This window comes from Salvelinus alpinus, chromosome 28 (genome assembly GCF_045679555.1).
Source record: "Salvelinus alpinus chromosome 28, SLU_Salpinus.1, whole genome shotgun sequence".
NCBI classification, from domain to species: domain Eukaryota; kingdom Metazoa; phylum Chordata; class Actinopteri; order Salmoniformes; family Salmonidae; genus Salvelinus; species Salvelinus alpinus.
The window spans coordinates 26,720,310-26,739,916 of record NC_092113.1 but is presented as its reverse complement, the minus strand read 5'-3'; the positions used below and the strand labels follow the sequence as shown (position 1 = coordinate 26,739,916).

Below are 19,607 nucleotides of genomic sequence, written 5' to 3'. Positions count from 1 at the left end.
GCATATATTTAGATGTATTTTTGTCATTGATACCTAATATTCTGAACCTGTTCTCTCGATAAATTCTATTGAGTCTGTCAACAAAATTCTGAAACTGAAAGGTACAACGTATTGGCTTAAGATAAATGTATTGAAAACCATATTGAATGAAAACTTCATGAAAAAATCTGTTGGCCAGGAAGTGGGGGGGATTTCAGAGGTTGAATTACATTACAATTACATATTCAGCGCGCACAAGGGAACCGTACCTGCAAAGCCCTTTATGCACCTTCATAAGGTAAGTCTGAATACCAACTACCGAGAAGTGCGTAGGAAAGGCATCATTTCCTGAGTCAGAATTGGGCTCTTTGTGATTTAAATCATTTAAAAGTTATGTCATGTTATAATTGCTTTCATATTGCTCAATGCCTTGAGAAAATGTACTGCTATAAAGTGGAATGGAATATTCCAATCCACTTGGTCTAACAAATATATTCCCAATTATTTTGATGATGAGGCTAGTAACACTGTCAAAATAATCTTTCCCTCGTCGGACCATGCCAACGTCCAGGTGTTCTGATGTTATGGTCAGTAGGACGCATCGTATTCAAGTACTGTGGAATGTGCTGCAACTGATACAATATTTCAGTGTGTGCAAAACAGAGGACATACTCTCAACTGCTGCAAAGGAAAATTCCGAAAGATTTGACAAATATCGATGTAGTAAGTTGCATATAGTCTAAAAACAGTCATTGCTACATTTCCAGAAGGAGTGACTGCGTCTGTGCTTTTTGGGGGGTGGAAAGTTTTAACCTGATCCTCCATATTCTGTACTGTACTACTTCCAGAGTGTTGCAAACTACAGTAAATCCCCAAGGTTGTTAGGGTGCCCAGCTGCAAGTGTAGGGCTCCATGTTTCTGTCAACGAGGTTGTTCATTGCTCACTCTCTGGCCCCTGATTGAGGATATCCTTTGAGTGTTTGCCTTTGTGCTGCAATGAAATAAGCCAATGGTTCCTCTCTAGGTCTCCAGCAGGCCTAGCACCTAAGCCAGCTGGGACACTTTCCCATGTGACACACACACACACCATCCTGGTCTTACAAGACATGTTAACATTGTCTGACACACATTTCTTGCAGCTCATGCAAAACTTTTACTACATTTTCACATTAGAAGATACAAATTGTTTCATGAAATACTCCAACCATGTTACTTGTGTGGCAGACAGTATGACATCATCATCATGGTCTAAGCCAAGTTCTACTCCCAACTCACCCACTCATCGTTTCGCTGACATGGAAAAGAAACTGCCCCTTTCATAATAGTTCATAATTTGATGATGATTAAATTGCTTCATATTTTGAACAGGTCAGTGTGAGCACGCACAAGCCTGTCTCACATTGTGCGATTGTTTTTACAAGACAGCATTGTCTTGGAGTGGCTGTTGCCAACTTGTCACCTCTGCCTCTGGGCCTGGATACTGAGGGTGGGTCACAGCAACCCGTGCCAGAGTAAAGCAACACTAGGATAGCCTGTATTGTTCCGCAATAACCTTCTCTGGGAATTCCTCTGCTTTTCCCCTCCACCCTCTCAACACACACACACACACACACACACACACACACACACACACACACACACACACACACACACACACACACACACACACACACACACACACACACACACACACACACACACACACACACACACACACACACACACACACACACACACACACACACACACACACACACACACACACACACACACACTACAACCCCACCTGCCAAGCTCAGCAGCAAATTAAAACAATGATTCCTGTGTGCATATGCTCATGGGAGGGTACTGCTACAGACATGACCTGTTATTCAGGCAGCCCATCTCCTGCAAAACCTCATCTGCATGGTCAGACAAAATTCCTCCTTCTTCTCCGGAAAAGTTAGTCGTAAAAGATTAGAAGTGAAGGGGGTACATCCAAATCTCTGAATGGGAGAGCCAAAACGCATGTCCGACAGCCATTAATATCTCTGACATTCAGGTTGAGCAAAGGGACATCTCCCCTGTCAATGGGTATTTGAAATATTGTGAAATAGTGTTTATTTCACGCTGCGGGCCTGCTTGGAGAGGATGTGATTAAAATATTAGCCCTGCACACTGTTTTTTCAGCTAGAGCTCTTTAGCAAGGCCCTCTGGACTACACATGTCTGGAGGTAAGCACATGGCAGGGAATTGGGGCAGAGCTCCCTTATGGTGTTGAAATAACCCTGCACTTCCTACACTTTTCTGGATGAAATGTTTTAGTTTTTCTTGTGGGGGAGAGATGATTATATATCAGAGTGGTCCATACACAAAAAGTTATTTTAGTTTTTAATATACTGGACTCCTACAGATCTTAATTTGACCACTCTGTTGTTGCTGAGAATTTTCCTGCATTGCAGGAAATGCAAATTTGTGTGTATTCAAGGTTTAAAAAGGCTTCTAATTTTTAGAAGCCTTTAAAAATCCTTCTAAAGTTCATAATTTCCATGTCAGACTTGATTTGCCCTAACGTAAAATGTATCAACCCTTACAAAAAAATGACCATTAATTATAATCCACATAATAATTCACATGTCCTGTTACTGCAGGATTATTTTACTGCTGTAGCAACCTGGCTCAAATTAAGATCCTACATCTGGATAATGGTATTCACCAGAACTGATAACACACCATTGTTTGGGGGGTAACTCTCTTTATCCACCTGATTGTGCATCCTTATGATAATAGTACCTGATTGCATGCTCTGTATTCCGATGTCCTCCTCAGTTCTCCTTCAGTCCTTCAGTCCTAGTTCATAAGTATGATGAAAATTGCTCTCTTCATGAGTGTTAGGTAAAAGCTCTCCATTCCAGCCCTATGATGTGTGCCACCCATGCAATTCTGTCCCTTTTCACTAAACTGCTGCCATATCAACTTTCATAGAAAGGTTGATTAACTGACGATCATATGACACGCTGGAACCCAAGCTCCACCAATAGGAGAAAGCTGTGTCTGGTTTTAGCCAAGTTTTCTTTGCCCCTTGCTTTTGTGGAGATTCCACTGTAGTTATGCATGATGAGTAAAGTGTTTGAGTTGACATAAGTTATATCTATACAGATCAGCTGCAAAAATATCACTTCTTACAGTAAAATCACTGAAAAAGATGTTGCTGAAAGTGACTGAGTTTGCTTTTCTACAGTTTTTTCCCTCTCCTTCACAAACAATAGAACACATATGCAGGCCATTTTTCATCTCAGTTGTCAAAGTGAGAGGAGGTGGAAGTGCTGTCTAGCTCCATTTCACCCCTGCTGAAAGTCTTCCTGTAGGAAATATTTTGGGGGGGCAGTGGGGAGATACAAGCTTCCGACCCCCCCAACACAAAATACAATATAAAACTTCCCCTGTAGGTCCCCAAGGCAGGTACATCCTTGCCCGTTTTTCATACAAATTAAACCACATCCACAGTGGACTTTCTTATTCTGCTGCCTATGCTTTTCTCCTGTTCCGTCTTATGGGTTATCATCAATTTCTCCCTGTCATCCCTGGAAAAGCCTGCTGAATTTGTTGGTTTGAAAACACACTTTTTCATTCATTCAGGCATTACCGCAGGGAGCCGTACATCTGGGTCCCACTGCCGGATGATGTCAAGACTGCTGCTGACCCAAGGCCTGCCGCACAGAGAGTAGTTCCAAGAGGTCAGCTGTGCGTGTTTTTCCTTCCTGTGCCTCTGTGACATCTTCCTGCCGGAGGGAGCCTCACGGGAGCCATTTGGGGAGGCCTGGGCCCAGAGCACGAGGGGCTGAGCACAGCAAATTCTAATTAGTCACTGACAGGGCAGGTGGGGGGAGGAGGAGAGGAGATGGACTTGGACCCGGACCCCCAACCTGCCTGGACCGTTTACTGGCGAGAAATGTACTTTCCATGTACCCTGTCTAACACCAGGGATCCTTCTTTTAACCATAGGAGGCTCTGCTGCACTCTGATCCATCTGCAATCTCATTCAAAGTGATTCTAGATAGGAGCAAGTGTGAGCACTGAGTTTGTGTGTCTATGTGTCTAGTCTCTGCCTGCTGAAACCAACACATGGAACCGTCCTTGGAAATGTCTCTCTTGATAGTCTAAAGTTTAGAGCTCATGGAAAGATAGAGAGATGCGGAACAGATTCAAACTTAACCAGGGCACGGCATTAGGGTACAATATCCCAATACCACGTGAAGACTATTCCTATATTTCAACAGCATGGCCCTGTGACTTCAAATCAACAAGGTCTCCTTCCACTTCTTTAGCCTCTTGCTCCACAAAGACCTCCAACCTCTCAACCTCCCTCCTCCTCCATTGGGTTCACTGCAGTGATTTATACCTCTGACATCCCAACAGCTGTGTCAGTGTCTCGGAGCAGAGTGCAGGCTACTATTTGTCGTGACTAATTGATAGCAGACTTCAAATAAAGCAACCGTGAGATTTGCAAGAACACACCAGTCAATGACACAAGAAACCCTGATCCTTAGCTAAGGCTCTGCAAAATTCACAAACACCATCTTGGAAAAGCTATTGCAAACAATAGAATGAGAATCACGAGAGAGAGAGAGAGAGAGAGAGAGAGAGAGAGAGAGAGAGAGAGAGAGAGAGAGAGAGAGAGAGAGAGAGAGGGAGAGAAAGAGTGAGAGAGAGAAAGAGAGAAAGAGTGAGAGAAATAACTTTTAGATTGAGTCCCTGATTTTTAAGCTCTCTTTATACTTGCCGCTAACATGCGTCCTTAATCCTGATATTGTCCTGATCTTGTCTGTTTACACTTAAAAGATCTGATCAAAATCCGTTCACAATATGTCTTTTAATCATCTACACCAGTCTGAAAATGTGAGCACAATCAGAAAGTTGACATGATCAGGACACAAGACGCGTGTCACCCAGGTCATAGACTATTCTCTCTGCTACCGCACTGCAAGCTTTACCGGAGTGTCAAGTCTAGGACCAAAAGGCTCCTTAACAGCTTCTACCCTCAAGCCATAAGACTGCTGAACAATTAATCGTATGGCCACCCGGACCCCCCCCCCCCCCCCCCTTTGTTTTTACACTGCTGTTACTCACTGTTAATTATCGCTTTACCCCTAACTACATGTACAAAATAACTCGACAAACCTGGACCCCCTGTACATAGCCTCGTCATTGTTACTTTTATTTTGTTACTTTTATTTTAATTTTACTATTTTTACTTTAGTTTAGTATATATTTTCTTAACTCTTTCTTGAACTGCATTGTTGGTTAAGGGCTTGTAAGTAAGCATTTAACGGTAAGGTCTACATCTGTTGTATTTGGAGCATGTGACAAATCAAATTTGAGTTGATGTTAGCACAAGGTATAAACAGGGCTTACGACTAAGACTGAAATACAACTTTGATTAAAATCTTATTAAGGATATCCAGATAAAAGTTTACTGTATGTCTGTATGTTATGACACTTTCATATACCGTAGGTACTTTAGAGTAAATACATTTTGAGAGGTTTATCCATGATCTTGTTTTTTTAAGATGTAGATGACTTTCTCCTTCTCTTTCTTGTTTAGCTGTCAAGACAAAATAAACCCGCCAGAGCAGAGAACAGGCAGTCAGTCAGGATACAATGCTAAAATGACAGCTAAACAAGAAAGAGAAGGAGAAAGGAGCATACCTCTTGGACATGCCATCCAGCTTGAAAACCATGGCTCCCAGCTTCATCCTCTTGAGGATATTTAAATGTATTTTGTACTCTCAAACCTTTGGACAGTTTTTCCCATTGTTTTGAATGCAGTAAATGTTCTTGGACCATACAGTACACACACATATATGCATTTTCCTTATATGGTTACTTTTACTCTTACTACATTTGCACACACTGTATATAGACTGTTCTATTGTGTTATTGACTGGACGTTTGTTTATCCCATGTGTAACTCTGTGTTGTTTGTGCTATTGCTTTATCTTGGCCAAGTCGCAGTTGTAAATGAGAACTTGTTCTCAACTGTTCTACCTGGTTAAATAAAGGTGAAATAAAAATACAAATGTAGGATCTTAATTTGATCACCCTGTTGCAGGAGAACTTTCCTGCAATGCAGCAAATGTAAGACTTGAAGTGTAGTTGAGGTTTAACAAGACTTCTGAAGTTGATTTTCCCTTACAAAAAATGTAAATGAATTGTAATCCACATATTTCACATTTCCTGTTGCTGCAGGATTATTGTCCTGCTGTAGCAAACTGGCTCAAATGAAGATGCTACATCTGTACCATCTCCAAAGGTTTTATATTGTAGTTTAAAATATATATATTATTTTTTTTGCAATCAATACGCTACCCTACATGCTTTAATTGTAAATGTTGTTTTAGTCAAGTAACATTTTCTTATAACATTTTAGCATCCTGACTGACTGCCTGTTCTCTGCTCTGGCACAGAGGTTGCCATGAGAAAATCCTTAGCAACAGAAATAAGAAACACTGAAACATCATCCAATCTGTCTCTAATCTCTAATCCTTTCTTTCTGTGGCTGAGCATGAACTAGACAAGGAATCAACTGATTTGGTATGCCATATGATTGAGTGTCTTTTAATTAACTTTTGATTGAAAATAGACAAAACTGTAACGATAGAGAAGAAATCGACATACATGAAGTTCAAAGGAAAGAAAACTAACCCTTAGTAGGGGAAATTTAATTTAGATAAAAAATATATTTTATTTCAAAATGTAATACATGTACAACACAAATATCACACAGATATAAAAATCTATAAATTCTCTATCAATAAATGCACTGCATTTTTTAAAGGCTTCACATATTAGGCCTTGTTTTGTTCCATTGCCTTTCCCTCAAGTATAAATAGTCTCTGGTAACATTCTCCAGGATGATGAATATGGCTCTGTTATGACCGGCTTTTAGTGTTCCCTGAGTTGTGGATGGGGAGTTCTGGTTCTGGTTGCTGTGGTTTATCGTCTGGTGTTCTATCTGCGGCTCATCCTCAGTGAACCAATACCCCGCATCTCTTTGCCATCATTAATCTGGAAAAAATAAAGAACCATTTTAGGGGACAACGGATAAGTGAACAATTTCCACTTGGCACTGTATATCAGTACAACTCCAAGCAGCAGCAACAACAACCGCAACAACAACAGCAACAACAATATTATAATGTATAAAGTATATGATAATAATGATGATGATGATGACGACGATATAGTACAAGCTACAATAACTTTGTTTATAACTAGTACATTACATAAATGTAATAATAATCTGTAATAAAGGTGTATTGAATATTGCATTAGACATACATTTACATCCACTTAAAAACATGCAAACAATGAATGTTTTATTTTTCAAAATAATAGACCATCCTATATTCTAAATATTTTGTTCTTCAAAAATGATATTACTTGAAACATTAGCAGCGGAAGAAACAGGCGTAATCTTAGCACACTGAATAACACATGTCATTAAAATACATTGTAAAAAATAAATGACTATACTCAATTTGAAATGAATCAATGCGCCCCTGAGAAAATTTGCATAAAAGTTTCCTTTTATGCGCGCGCTACGAGCACATCTCGAGACAGAATATATAGCACATAATATATAACATTCAAAACAAATAATTGCAACATAAGACAACAGCGCGATAGCCGTGTGCCTAGAGTCACTAATTGATAGCGTATTTGGCTCACTTTTGGTCATGTTTTCAAACTTTTATTTTCTACGCTGACCTAAACTTTTTTCACTTGTGCAGAATAGTATTTAAGAAACGCATAAAATTACCCGCTTTCTTTGGTTGCTCAAACAGAAGGTACAGATGGTGCGAGGCTGCTTTCGACCGCTCTCTCCTTGCGCGTAAACCGCGCCAAGACAAGGTTGTCCATCTCCATTCCCGTCTCCGAGCAGCAGGGTGTTGGCGAGGTGGGAGATATAGCTGGATGCCAAGTGAAGCGTCTCAATCTTGGAGAGCTTTCTGTCCACCGGCTCAGTGGGTATAAGAGTCCGGAGTGCAGTAAATGCCATGTTGACGCTTTGTGTACGGTCGCGCTCCCTGGCATTGGCTGCGTTCCGCTGTTTCACTATTACAACACCGCTGCCTCCCGATTTTCTGGAAATCCTCCGACGTTTGTCAGCGGAGACGCAGCATCCATAGCTCTGATCCGAGCTACGGTCGCTCTCACTGCGGTTATCCTCGGCCTCGGACATCATACCCAGGTCTGGGTAGCTGATCATATGAGTCGCCATTGGCCGCAGCATGGCAAAGGTCATCATCGAAATGTTTTGGTTCTGGGCCTCTAAAACGATGGCCCAAGAAAAAGAGGAGAAACCCCAAACGAGGGACTGTTTTATGCATGGATTTTGGTGACCTAATGTAGACGAGGCCTATGTCTCTAATGTGTAGGCCTAATTATAGTTTCAAGGAGTTGTTGATTTAGAAATGTCTCGTTTTCGTCAGGCCACGTGTTTGTTCAATGTCTTGAGCATCTCTCCATAGTGTACTGGCCCACCGAGCTCTTATAGCTGGATGGGAGGAGTTGTTCAAGCCATACAATGTTCAGCCTCCAATCGAGATGTAGGCTGCAGCCTAGGCTATACAGTAAAAGCGAATATTTCATAATACATTTTTCAATTGCCTGTACTTTTTCTGAGTATTTAATTGTATTTAAAGTATTTTAGTTGTATATTAAAGTAAAAAATAACTGGCCTAGTAATGGTAATAACGAGAGGCTATTATTGTTTATGAAAAATAAAGTATTAATATATCATAAGACCGTCATGTTAATTATTATTAAGCTATTACATGTTATTGCATATGCATATCACATTTTAAAGTTAGTTAATTTTTTTAAAAATGTTTACTTTACATGATCACTAATGGGGCTTGAGAAGGGTTTACAAGTAGTTTAGACAGTTAATCTCTGAAACCAAGAACTAAATTATGTTACGTGTGTCTGTCCACGAAAGATTAATAGACAGTAATGTATATGCTAAATGTGTGATCATGTTGTTGCTTGCCAAATAGTGAATGTATATCATGATAAATCATTGTTTATTTATATTTATTGATTCATTGCTTATCTCCAGAATTTATTACAAACAGAATTTTGGAGGCTTAGAATTTTGAGAAAGTAGGCCTACTGTTTCTCTCAGTGGCACAAACAGCTTCTGTTAGCCCATTGGATACTGGAGCTGTAGTCCATAAGGTGGAGAGGTTTTACTAAACACTGCATCGCCTAAATGCCAATGTGCAACCACCCTTCAAGTTTGAGTAAAACAATTAGCTAACATTGCTGACACACAATAGGCATATAATTTCATAAAATAATATAGGCTTATAAATATTATAGGCAATAATATAATATATAATTAACAATTCATCAATGTATTAATGAATAATTAACATAAATATGTACTGTATAAACTGTCAGATGAGCTATGCCCTAGTTTATCAAGGACAGAAATAAAAAATGTTTCATTTTGGTCAAATGAAAATTCTCAATGTGACTGGGTCTACACCTATTCATAAACAACATCACCCTCAGTAGCTAACCTACTCTCGCCCCATGCTGAGGGTTTTCTTGGGAGGGTGGGAGAAAGTGAAGTGTTGAGTAAATAAACGTTGAGCAGATGTCCGTGGGTGAACCAGGGACACTCGTCCACTTTCTGGGTCCAGCTTTGACAGTCACCTAAGGGCAGCTTTCACAAACATGTGTCCACCACCCCCTGCCTGCCAACCAACACATCAAACCAGCACTATATGCCTCAGCTGCATCAACAATGCTAACCCACCAGACCAGACATCCAAGCCCACTTTATAAACTCTTAGAGAAAAAAAAGGTACTATCTAGAACCTAAAATGGTTCTTCGGCTGTCCCCATAGAACCTTTTGAATAACCCTTTTGGGTTCCATGAAGTACCCTTTCCACAGAGGTTTCTATATTGAACCAAAAAGGGTTTTTACCTAAAACCAAAATGAGTTCTACCTGGAACCAAAAATGGTTTTGACCTAAAATCAAAATGAGTTCTACCTGGAACCAAAAATGGTTATCTTATGGGGAAAGCCGAAGAACCATTTTGGAACCCTTTTTTCTGAGAGTGTAATGAAGTACTGACTGAGGCCCTTTGAGGAGTTATTAGGAGGACAGGGCATGACAAGGACAATGACCCAAAATACTTTCTTACTTTAGTAAGGCCTTATCGCGCCAAGTGGTGCCCTCTGTTGACCCACAATAAGTACTTTTTATGTTTAAAGTTGATGTAAATTACTCCATAAATGTCATATGCTGTATACAAGTCTGTAAATACACTCTTCTCCCTACGGACATTTGAAGCAGGGAACTGTACAGGGAGAACTAATTAATGGAGTAATTTAATCTCTGTGGAAAAAAACCTGTGGTAATAAATAAATATATTTTAAATAAGCCTAATTGTCAGTGTGTGCTATCCAAACTAGTGTGTCACTAGCGTTACAATCTTACAGAGCCATATGGTGAAAAACCACTTGATGGTTTCATTTCAGAGAGATAAAAACAAAGAGTTGCACACTCCATATGTATAACCTCCCAGTAATTTATTGGATAAAAAAACACCAATGTTTCAGCATCACTGTGCCTTTTTCAGGGTAATTTCAAATAAAAAAATGCTATATATCCACCTCACTCTCAGAGAAATAAGAAGTACTGCTAGGATTTACACAGTCAAATGTAAAAAAACAACTAAATTTGTTATAAAGAAAAGTACAAATGATACATGTGACATTACTATTAAAAATAATAATAATAATGCAATTCAGTAAAATGAGATCTGTATATAAAATATTTACATTTTAGTCATTTAGCTGATGTTCTTATCCAGAGCGACTTACCTTAAGTGCATTCATCTTAAGATAGCTAGGTGAGACAAATATACAAATATACTGTATGCAAACATCCCTTTCCAGCTATGAAATGGATATATAGTGTTGCAAAAAAAAACATTTTCATACACATCTAAAATCTATTAATAAAAAATATCAGAACAGTAATATTTGACACACACATGAAGGTACCCATAAGCAATCATTTTTGATGAAATGTTAAGCCATGCATATGAACAACACTAATTTCTCAAGGCTCTTAATTGTCCACCCGGAGGAAGTGTTGACATTTATCCATGGTCGTGAGCTCATTGGTTTCATCCCCTGCAGAGGCCTCTTATTCAGCCTGCGGATAACATTGGAACTGAAAATACGCTTAGTGTCAGAGAAGAGAGAACTTCAAACTGTCTTTATCCATGCTGACCAACATACATATTTTAGAGAGCATCCCTCACCGAGTCTCACTGAACCCTATAGAAAAGGTCAGGCATAAGAACATACTAAAGATGGACAAAAAGCATATTCATGTGTAGTGTGGATGTTTTCCCATGACTATGTTGTTGTTCTTGCAGATAAGGCAAGACTATTTGACACGTATGTCTTGCTCAAAATAATATGGCATGGGCATAGCAATTTAAGTATTTAACTACAGTAGACACCAACTACTTAGTATACGTTTTAAGCCGACTAGATGAAAAATCTGTAGATGTGCCCTTGAGCAAGTGACTTAACCCTAATTGCTCCTGTAAAAATCTCTGGATAAGACCGTCTGCTAATTGACTAACACCTTGAAAATGCAAGACAGAGAAGTGACTTATCTTGCACATTTTTCTGGCTTAAAATTAAATAAAAAGGTTGGTAACGCATGATTGATGGACAGATTCTGAATAAGAATCTACTCTTACGGCAAAAACTTAGGGCAACATACTGTAGATCCATTGTGTTTGTCAAAATTGCTCAAGCTCAGTAAATTTGGTTGGGAATCATTGATGGACAGCAATATTCAAATCTGGGCTATGATTTTCAAGCAAATGTAAGTCAGGACTGAGACTGGACCATTCAGGAACACTCAACACCTATTGGAAAGCCATTCTGGTGTGCCTTTGGTATTACATTTGTGTAATTGTCCTGCTGAAAATGTTAACTATATCCCAGGGTTAGGTATTCAGAAGACTGAGGCAGGCTTTCCTCTAACTTTTCATCTGGGCTTTGACACTTCCATATTTATTTTGATCCTGACAAACTCCCAAGTCCCTTCCAGTAACAAGCATACCCATAACATGATGCTGCCATCACAATACTTGAAAATACAGAGGATCAACAACTTTGCATTCACTCCACATAACTGGCCTGTATGACAAAGTGAAAAGAAGGAAGCTTGTGTTAAAGTAACTGTCAATTGTTTCCAGAGTTGTATGAAACATGATCTGTAATAATTACAATATGAGTGAAATACAGTACCAGTCAAAAGTTTGGACACACCTACTCATTCAAGGATTTTTCTTTATGTTTACTTTTTTCTACATTGTATAATAATAGTGAATACAGAAAAACTATGAAATAACACATATGGAATAATGTAGTAAGCAAAAAAGTGTTAAACAAATCAAAATATATTTTATATTTGAGATTCTTCACCCTTTGCCTTGATGACAGCTTCGAACACTCTTGGCATTCTCTCAGCCAGCTTCACGAGGAATGCTTTTCCAACAGTCTTGAAGGAGTTCCCACATATGCTGAGCCATTGTTGGCTGCTTTTCCTTCACTCTGCGGTCCAACTCATCTCAATTGGGTTGAGGTCAGGTGATTGAGGAGGCCAGGTCATCTGATGCAGCACTTCGTCACTCTCCTTCTTGGTCAAAGCGCCCATACACCGCCTGGAGGTGTGATTTGGGTCATTGTCCTGTTGAAAAACAAATGACAGTCCCACTAAGCGCAAACCAGATGGGATGGCGTATCGCTGCAGAATGCTGTGGTAGCCATGCTGGTTAAGTGTGCCTTAAATTCTAAATGAATCAGAGACTGTCAACAGCAAAGCACTTCCACACCATCACACCTCCTCCTCCATGCTTCACGGTGGGAACCACACATGCGGAGATCATCCGTTCACCTACTCTGCATCTCATAAAGACACAGCGGTTGGAACCAAAAATCTGACATTTGGCCTCATCAGACCAAAGGACAGATTTCCACTGGTCTAATGTCCATTGATTGTGTTTCTTGGCCTAAGCAAGTCTCTTCTTATTATTGGAGTCCTTTAGTAGGGGTTTCTTTGCAGCAATTCGACCATGAAGGCCTGATTTACGCAATCTCCTCTGAACAGTTGATGTTGACACGTGTCTGTTACTTGAACTCTGTGAATTATTTATTTGGGTTGCAGTCTGAGGTGCAGTTAACTCTAACTTAACTCTGGGTGTTCCTTTCCTGTGGCGGTCCTCATGAGAGCCAGTTTCATTTTAATGCCTGATGGTTTTTCCACCTACACTTGAAGAAACGTTCAAAGTTCTTGACATTTTCCGAATTGACTTACCTTCATGTATTAAAGTAATGATAGACTGTCATTTCTCTTTGCTTATTTGATCTGTTCTTGCCATAATATGGACTTAGTCTTTTACCAAATAGGGCTATCTTCTGTATACCACCCCTACCATGTCAAAACACCACTGATTGGCTAAAATGCACTAAGTAAAGAAATTCCACAAATTAACTTTTAACAAGGCACACCTGTTAATTGAAATGCATTCCAGGTGACTATCTCATGAAGCTGGTTGAGAGAATGCCAAGCATGTGCAAAGCTGTCATCAGGGACTGGGGAGTTTGTAGGCATCAAAAGAAATACCAAAGGAGCAAAGCCCAGGTAAAAAGTGAGAGGAAACCCTGCCTCAGTCTTCCGAATACCTAACCCTGGGATAGAGTTGTATTTTCCAGCGGGACACTACATTGTACTACTATGTACTACTATGTTGCTGTTACTACCACTATGCTGCTGTTCATTGATTATTGATTGCCATTACCATTAGTATTTAACTATTCATCCTGCTACTGGTCACTATTACATGTATATAATGACGTTGTGATTTTGCCATAGTAATTTTGCTATTGTTATCGAACGCTATCCATTTGTGTTTTTTGTATGCTATTTTAATATGAGAATTAACCAATGATATCAAGCCATACCCAGCCATGATTACAGACAGCTGTGTGTCTTTTGACACTGTATAAATGAGTAATTCCGCAGTGTCTGTCATTATTCCCTGATGAAGACAGCTTGTCTGTCGAAACGTTGGACATAAATATTTTTGTATCTGAGCTCCTAGAGTGTGCGTCTCTCCTTTATTTTTTTTACATGTATATATTACCATAAATATTTAAATATTCCTGCTACCAGTTACTTTTCAGCCCTGTTTACATGTATATCCACCTATCACTTCTAAACTAAAACCCTAGCACACATGCACACACACCACTTATTCTGCTGTCATACTGTTAAATATATTATTATTATTTATCATGCTACCAGTCACTTTCTCCTAAATCCCTGCCTACATGTACATCTCTACCTCAAATACTCCAGTATAACTACATATTGTACATTTGGTACTGGCACTAACAATGAATATTGCTTCCTCTCTTATTTCTCGTGTTGTTTACTTTTTTTAAATGTATTAGTTATACTATTTTGAATTCTGCACTGTTGGGTGGGGCTTGCATGTTAAGAATTTCACTGTACTTGTGCATGTGACAAATTAGACTTGAATTACACAAATTGTAATGCCAAAGACACACCAGAATGGCTTTCCAAGAGGTGTTGAGTGTTCCTGACTGGTCCATTCGCTTGAAAATCAGAGACAAGGTTTGAATATTGCTGTCCATCAATGATTCCCAACCAAATTTACTGAGCTTGAGCAATTTTGACAAACACAATGGATCTACAGTATGTTTCCCTAAGAGTAGAATCTTATTCAAAACGATTCACAGCTGTAACGGCTGCCAAAGGTGCTTCCACCAAGTATTAACTCTGGGGTGTGAAGACATACACAATCAATAGATCTCTGTTTATTAAAATTTTATTAATTAGGATTTTTTTAAATAATTTTTCTTTCAAGATCAGTAGAATTTTTTTAAATTAAAGACTCCTGTGTGGAGTTGGGTACTGGGAGGAAAATATAAATTATATAGGGTTCTTAGGCTGCGTTTTCACATGGAGCCCAAATCTGATATTTTTGGTCTGACCAATCAGATCAAATCTTTTGGGCAAGAGATAAGAATTGAGGTGGCTGTGAGGTCATATTTTTATTTCACAACTGGACTGAATCATGTTGCAGACTCACCAGTGATGAAGAAGAGCCAGCCATAAACATAGAACACATTTCTTTGGATATCTCTCTGCATACTATGTTTTCATTCAAAATGAACTGTTAGCTATTCAGTAGCAGCAACAGAGCAAGAATGTGATCACTATGCAATTTTGTCTCCAAATAAAACATGTCCTACCACTCCACCCCCTCCATGAACCCCCTAAAGTAACAGGTGCCATCTCCAAAAAACAAAACAAAAATCAAACAAAATAATGAATATGGATTTTGTGTGTCAAAACCCTGTGAGAATATGGTTACTTCCAGACAGTGAGGGAGCAACAGGAAATCGCTTCACATGCAACAATTCTTTGGAGAGATGTAGTCCTTTAGGGCTACTCAGCAAAGGCTGCCACCAGTCTCCCTTCACTTCCTCCATGGCCGCAGAGGGAGGGGAAAAGGCAGGTCTGCGCTCACAAAGACTAGAGATATGGAAAGACGGAGACCCTTATCTTGTTGTAGTGATCTACAATGGACTGATCTTTAATCACCATCTCCTTTTTTTATGGCTACCTTCCTTTAGATCAGAGGCTTTACTTGAGAACCTACTGTAGACGGGAGCCATAATAATCAGAGCATTTTGTCTGTGTCACCCTGAGTGATCTAACAGCAACACTTATCAAGCAAGGCCACATTCAATGCAAGGTCATTTTTTTGTGCCATCAATACATACACCGTTGAACTTACATAAAGCTACATACCAATGCGATGCACTTCTTTGTCCTTGAAGACAATATACTGACATTTTGCCCCTGGAGATATACAGAACTATTGCCCCTAAATGGACAGAAATAATATCCAGAAATGACCTCAAAGCGGTTTCATGTCAAACACTTATCTGAAGGTCAAAGAGAAAATGGAAAACAGGCCTGGAGGAAGAATTTTCTTCCTTATGAATTCACCTTTGGACCTGCATCCCCTGAGAAAGCCTATAGCACCTCCTCATACCTGACCCTCTATGGCAAACACAACCTAGAGGTTAGGAAGTTAAGAGGCATATTTTTTACCAACTGAGGCTGACTGGGTAAGACCAATGGCACACAGAAATGAAAGGGGGCATGCATGCCTCAAAGCCTCGTCTCAAAATAGCATCCTGTAGTGTGGAGCGAATTAACCGTTTAACTACTTTTACAGTCAGTCTGGTCTGGAGTGTGGAGGCACTCTGTTCACATTACACCTGACCATTGACCTGTACAACATCCTGTCCATCAGCTCATATCACATACTTTGTTTGTGTACCACTTGTGCGGTGACGGCTTTTTTGAGAGCAAGTAATTTTTTGATATCGCTGGTTGTGAAGACGGTACAAACAGTAGAACTTTTCTTTGGTTTGGAGGTCTAGCACAACTGTACTGTGACTGTGGTTAGCATGGCAGGTGCTTCAGGTGCTAGCGGTAGTGAAATTGATTGTTATAATGATGAGAATTCCAGTGAGGATCAACCTGTTACATCTGTTGTAAGTAGGAAGAACAGAAACAAAAATGTATTGTAATGAGGGCTGAATACTGCTGGGGAACTGAGTGGTGCTGAAAGTAAAGGCCTGCTATAAAACATAGGACTACTCTAGAAAAGGAGAATGTACAGTAGAAGAGAGCTACAAAGTATGGTTGTTTTCCCTGAACCATCAAACAAAAGCACCGTCATCCTATTCAGTTGACAAAAGAAATTCAGCGAGAGAAAGGGATGTTTAAGGTTTCCAAAGTTTTGGGATTTGGCAAAGTATTGATTTATGCAAACGGTAAAATGCAGCAGGAGAACATTTGAAGTTAGAATCGCTTAATGAGGGTCGGGTGAAATGCCATATCCCTGGTGCTAAGGCCAAACTTAGGAGGCTGGGATACCACTGTCAATACCCATGGAAGAAGTTATGACTTCTTTGAATGTTGGGAAAGTAACGGAACAAAAAAGGATGTAAAGCAAAAAGAGAGGCAGTCGAGTGGACACAACAACGGTACTGCTAAACTTAGAAGAGATATTGCCAACCAGAGTACAGCTAGGAATGCTAAGCTATCATGTTAGAGAATATGTACGATCTCCAGTTCTGTGATTTAAGTGCCAAAGGATGGGGCATGTAGCTAATGTGTTCAAAGGTAAAATTAGATGTGCAAAGTGTGGTGGGGATCATGAGTATGGAAAATGTGGATATAATCCTGAAGTTAAATGTTGCAACTGTGATGGTGAGCATAGTGCAGCATACGTTTAAAAAAAATGGAAGCGCAGAGGTACAAACAAATAATGTATCATATGCAGAGGCTGTTTGGGCAATGAACAAGCCTTTTGATCTAAATGCGCTAACATTGACACTAGGCTGAGGACAATATGTAAATGTGACATTTGAGCGTAAATGCTTGGTTACAGTGAAATCCATGGTTGTAAATTGTACAGACTTCATAGCCTTCTTGTATAGAGCAATCAATATGGGCCATATGAAAAAAAGGACTACACAAATAATGGAAGTAGTGAATGCAGCCCAAGAAATACAGAACATTACTGAAGTTTTAGTACCCTTGATAAATTGGATGTAGAATCATAATCCAAATGATCATCAGGAACAGAATAAGAACACTGTAAAACTTTCCCCTGTAAATGTATAGCATTATACAGGCACCACAGTTGCCAGTTTAATACTGTAATTTTGCTTTGCAGCAGTGATGCTGTAATATAGTTTACAGTACTATTTTCCTTACTGTAAAAAATATTACAGCATTCCTGCTGTAAATTTAGAGCAAGGATGCTGTAATACAGTATGTAACATATTACAGCATCCATGCTGTAAATGTACAGTAAGGATGCTGTAATATGTTTTACAGTAAGGAAAAATCATACTGTAAACTATATTACAGCATCACTGCTGCAAAGCAAAATTACAGTATTAAACTGGCAACTGTGGTGCCAGTATAATGCTGTAAATTTACAGGGAAATATCTACAGTAATATACAATTATTTTACAGTACTAAGCAGCATTGCAGGTTGTCTTAAGACAGCTCCCTGAAATGTAATATTGTAAGAGAAACAATACGTGTACAAATATATATATTTATTCAAATTCATAACATGAATTGCACTTTAACCAAAAATAACAACATTTGAAAAGAGCAACATTACAACTCCAGATAGTAGGGGAGAGAAAGAGACACAGTGATAAGAACATTGACAAATACTGGCCAATAATGTACTTCACCATACACAAACCAAGACATCAGAATAAGTCATTCTTGAAAATACAGGATTATGTAAAAAAATATATTTAAAAAATAATCTAAACAGATCAATGAAAAATAGGAAAACAGTTTAAAAGGGAGACATTTTCACAAAAACCTATAACAAGAACTGCTTGCCTGCCTGTCTTTGAGAGAGAGATCGAGAGAGAAAGGGGTTGAGAGAAAAGGATGATAGAGAGGAGCGAGCAGGGCTAGACTGGAGCCAGAGAAGCACGCTACCGCAAGCCAACACAGGCTCAAGCAGGCGCAAGCAGATAATTTGCTGACCCAAACCGCATGGCAGGATTTCTGAGAGAATGAGAGACGCAAACAAGTCTCTAATAAATCTCGGTGGCGTGCAGATTATCACCCCAACCTTTGAAACTCTGATCCTTCTTAGCTCTGATACGTCAACTAGGAGAAACATGGAAATTGAAAGAATAGAAAGAGTGATTGCTATTACTATCACTACTATTACTCACTGGGTAAAAAGGCAGATGACAACTGACAAATAAAGTTAGTGTTCATCAGGTTTGTGTGTGTTTGTGTACTTACCATGTTGGAGTTCTCTCAAACTCACTCAAACTCCTTCAGGTCTGCGAGAAAGCGCGTAACATGTGGGTCAATTGGCAATGGCTTCCTCTGAACGACCTTTCCGGTTTTGCGGCTCACTCCTGCTTTCGCTGTGCATTTGGTTCCTTCAACATAGAATATATTAAAATCATTTGAGGCATTGAAAAAAAATAAAAAATAAGAATATCATTGCAATGTAACTAACAAATGCTAAATGTAACATCAATGAATGTTCAATGCTTACCTCTGTATAAGCTCCAAGGTTGCAGAGGCCGACTCCTGGCACAGAGGGCAGCAGGAAAGTTGGACTCACTGTCCATAACACAGACCACTCTCCCCTCAAATCGACACCATCCATTTTGAAGAACCCAATAGAGTATTTCCTGAAATACACAAAAGTAAGGGTGTTAGTGTATACTTACTAGACATCTCTAGATAGCTACCACAATACATTTCTGTTCCACCTTAAATCAAATAAGTGTATTACCAAGCATGATAGCCATGGTGTGTCTGGCAAAGGAATTTGCGCCTCGACATCAACCCGAGTTGCAGTGACCTAAAATCAAAAAACATAAAAAATATTAAAATCGTGTGTAAAAACAGTACAGTATAAACACAATTAATC

General features: G+C 39.3%; 1 protein-coding gene across 16 annotated transcripts in view; it reads right to left on the bottom strand.

The window, feature by feature from the left end:
- Positions 1 to 6,683: 6,683 nt before the first annotated feature.
- Positions 6,684 to 19,607, bottom strand: part of LOC139557552 (transcription factor 15-like) — a 30,461-nt gene continuing 17,537 nt past the window's right edge. For 14 of the 16 annotated variants that reach the window (XR_011671412.1, XR_011671415.1, XR_011671408.1 and 11 more), the window contains 4 exons: positions 19,470 to 19,538; positions 19,227 to 19,365; positions 18,965 to 19,107; positions 18,232 to 18,823 (listed from right to left, as the gene is read on the bottom strand). Coding sequence is in view for 1 of the 16 variants with exons in the window: in XM_071372532.1 (XP_071228633.1) it covers positions 6,970 to 7,026; positions 7,781 to 8,269 (546 nt within the window). In the remaining 15 variants the exon portion in view is untranslated. Of the gene's footprint in view, positions 7,027 to 7,780; positions 12,757 to 18,231; positions 18,824 to 18,964; positions 19,108 to 19,226; positions 19,366 to 19,469; positions 19,539 to 19,607 lie in introns of those variants that run through there. The other 2 variants (XM_071372532.1, XR_011671411.1) reach the window with 2 other exon arrangements.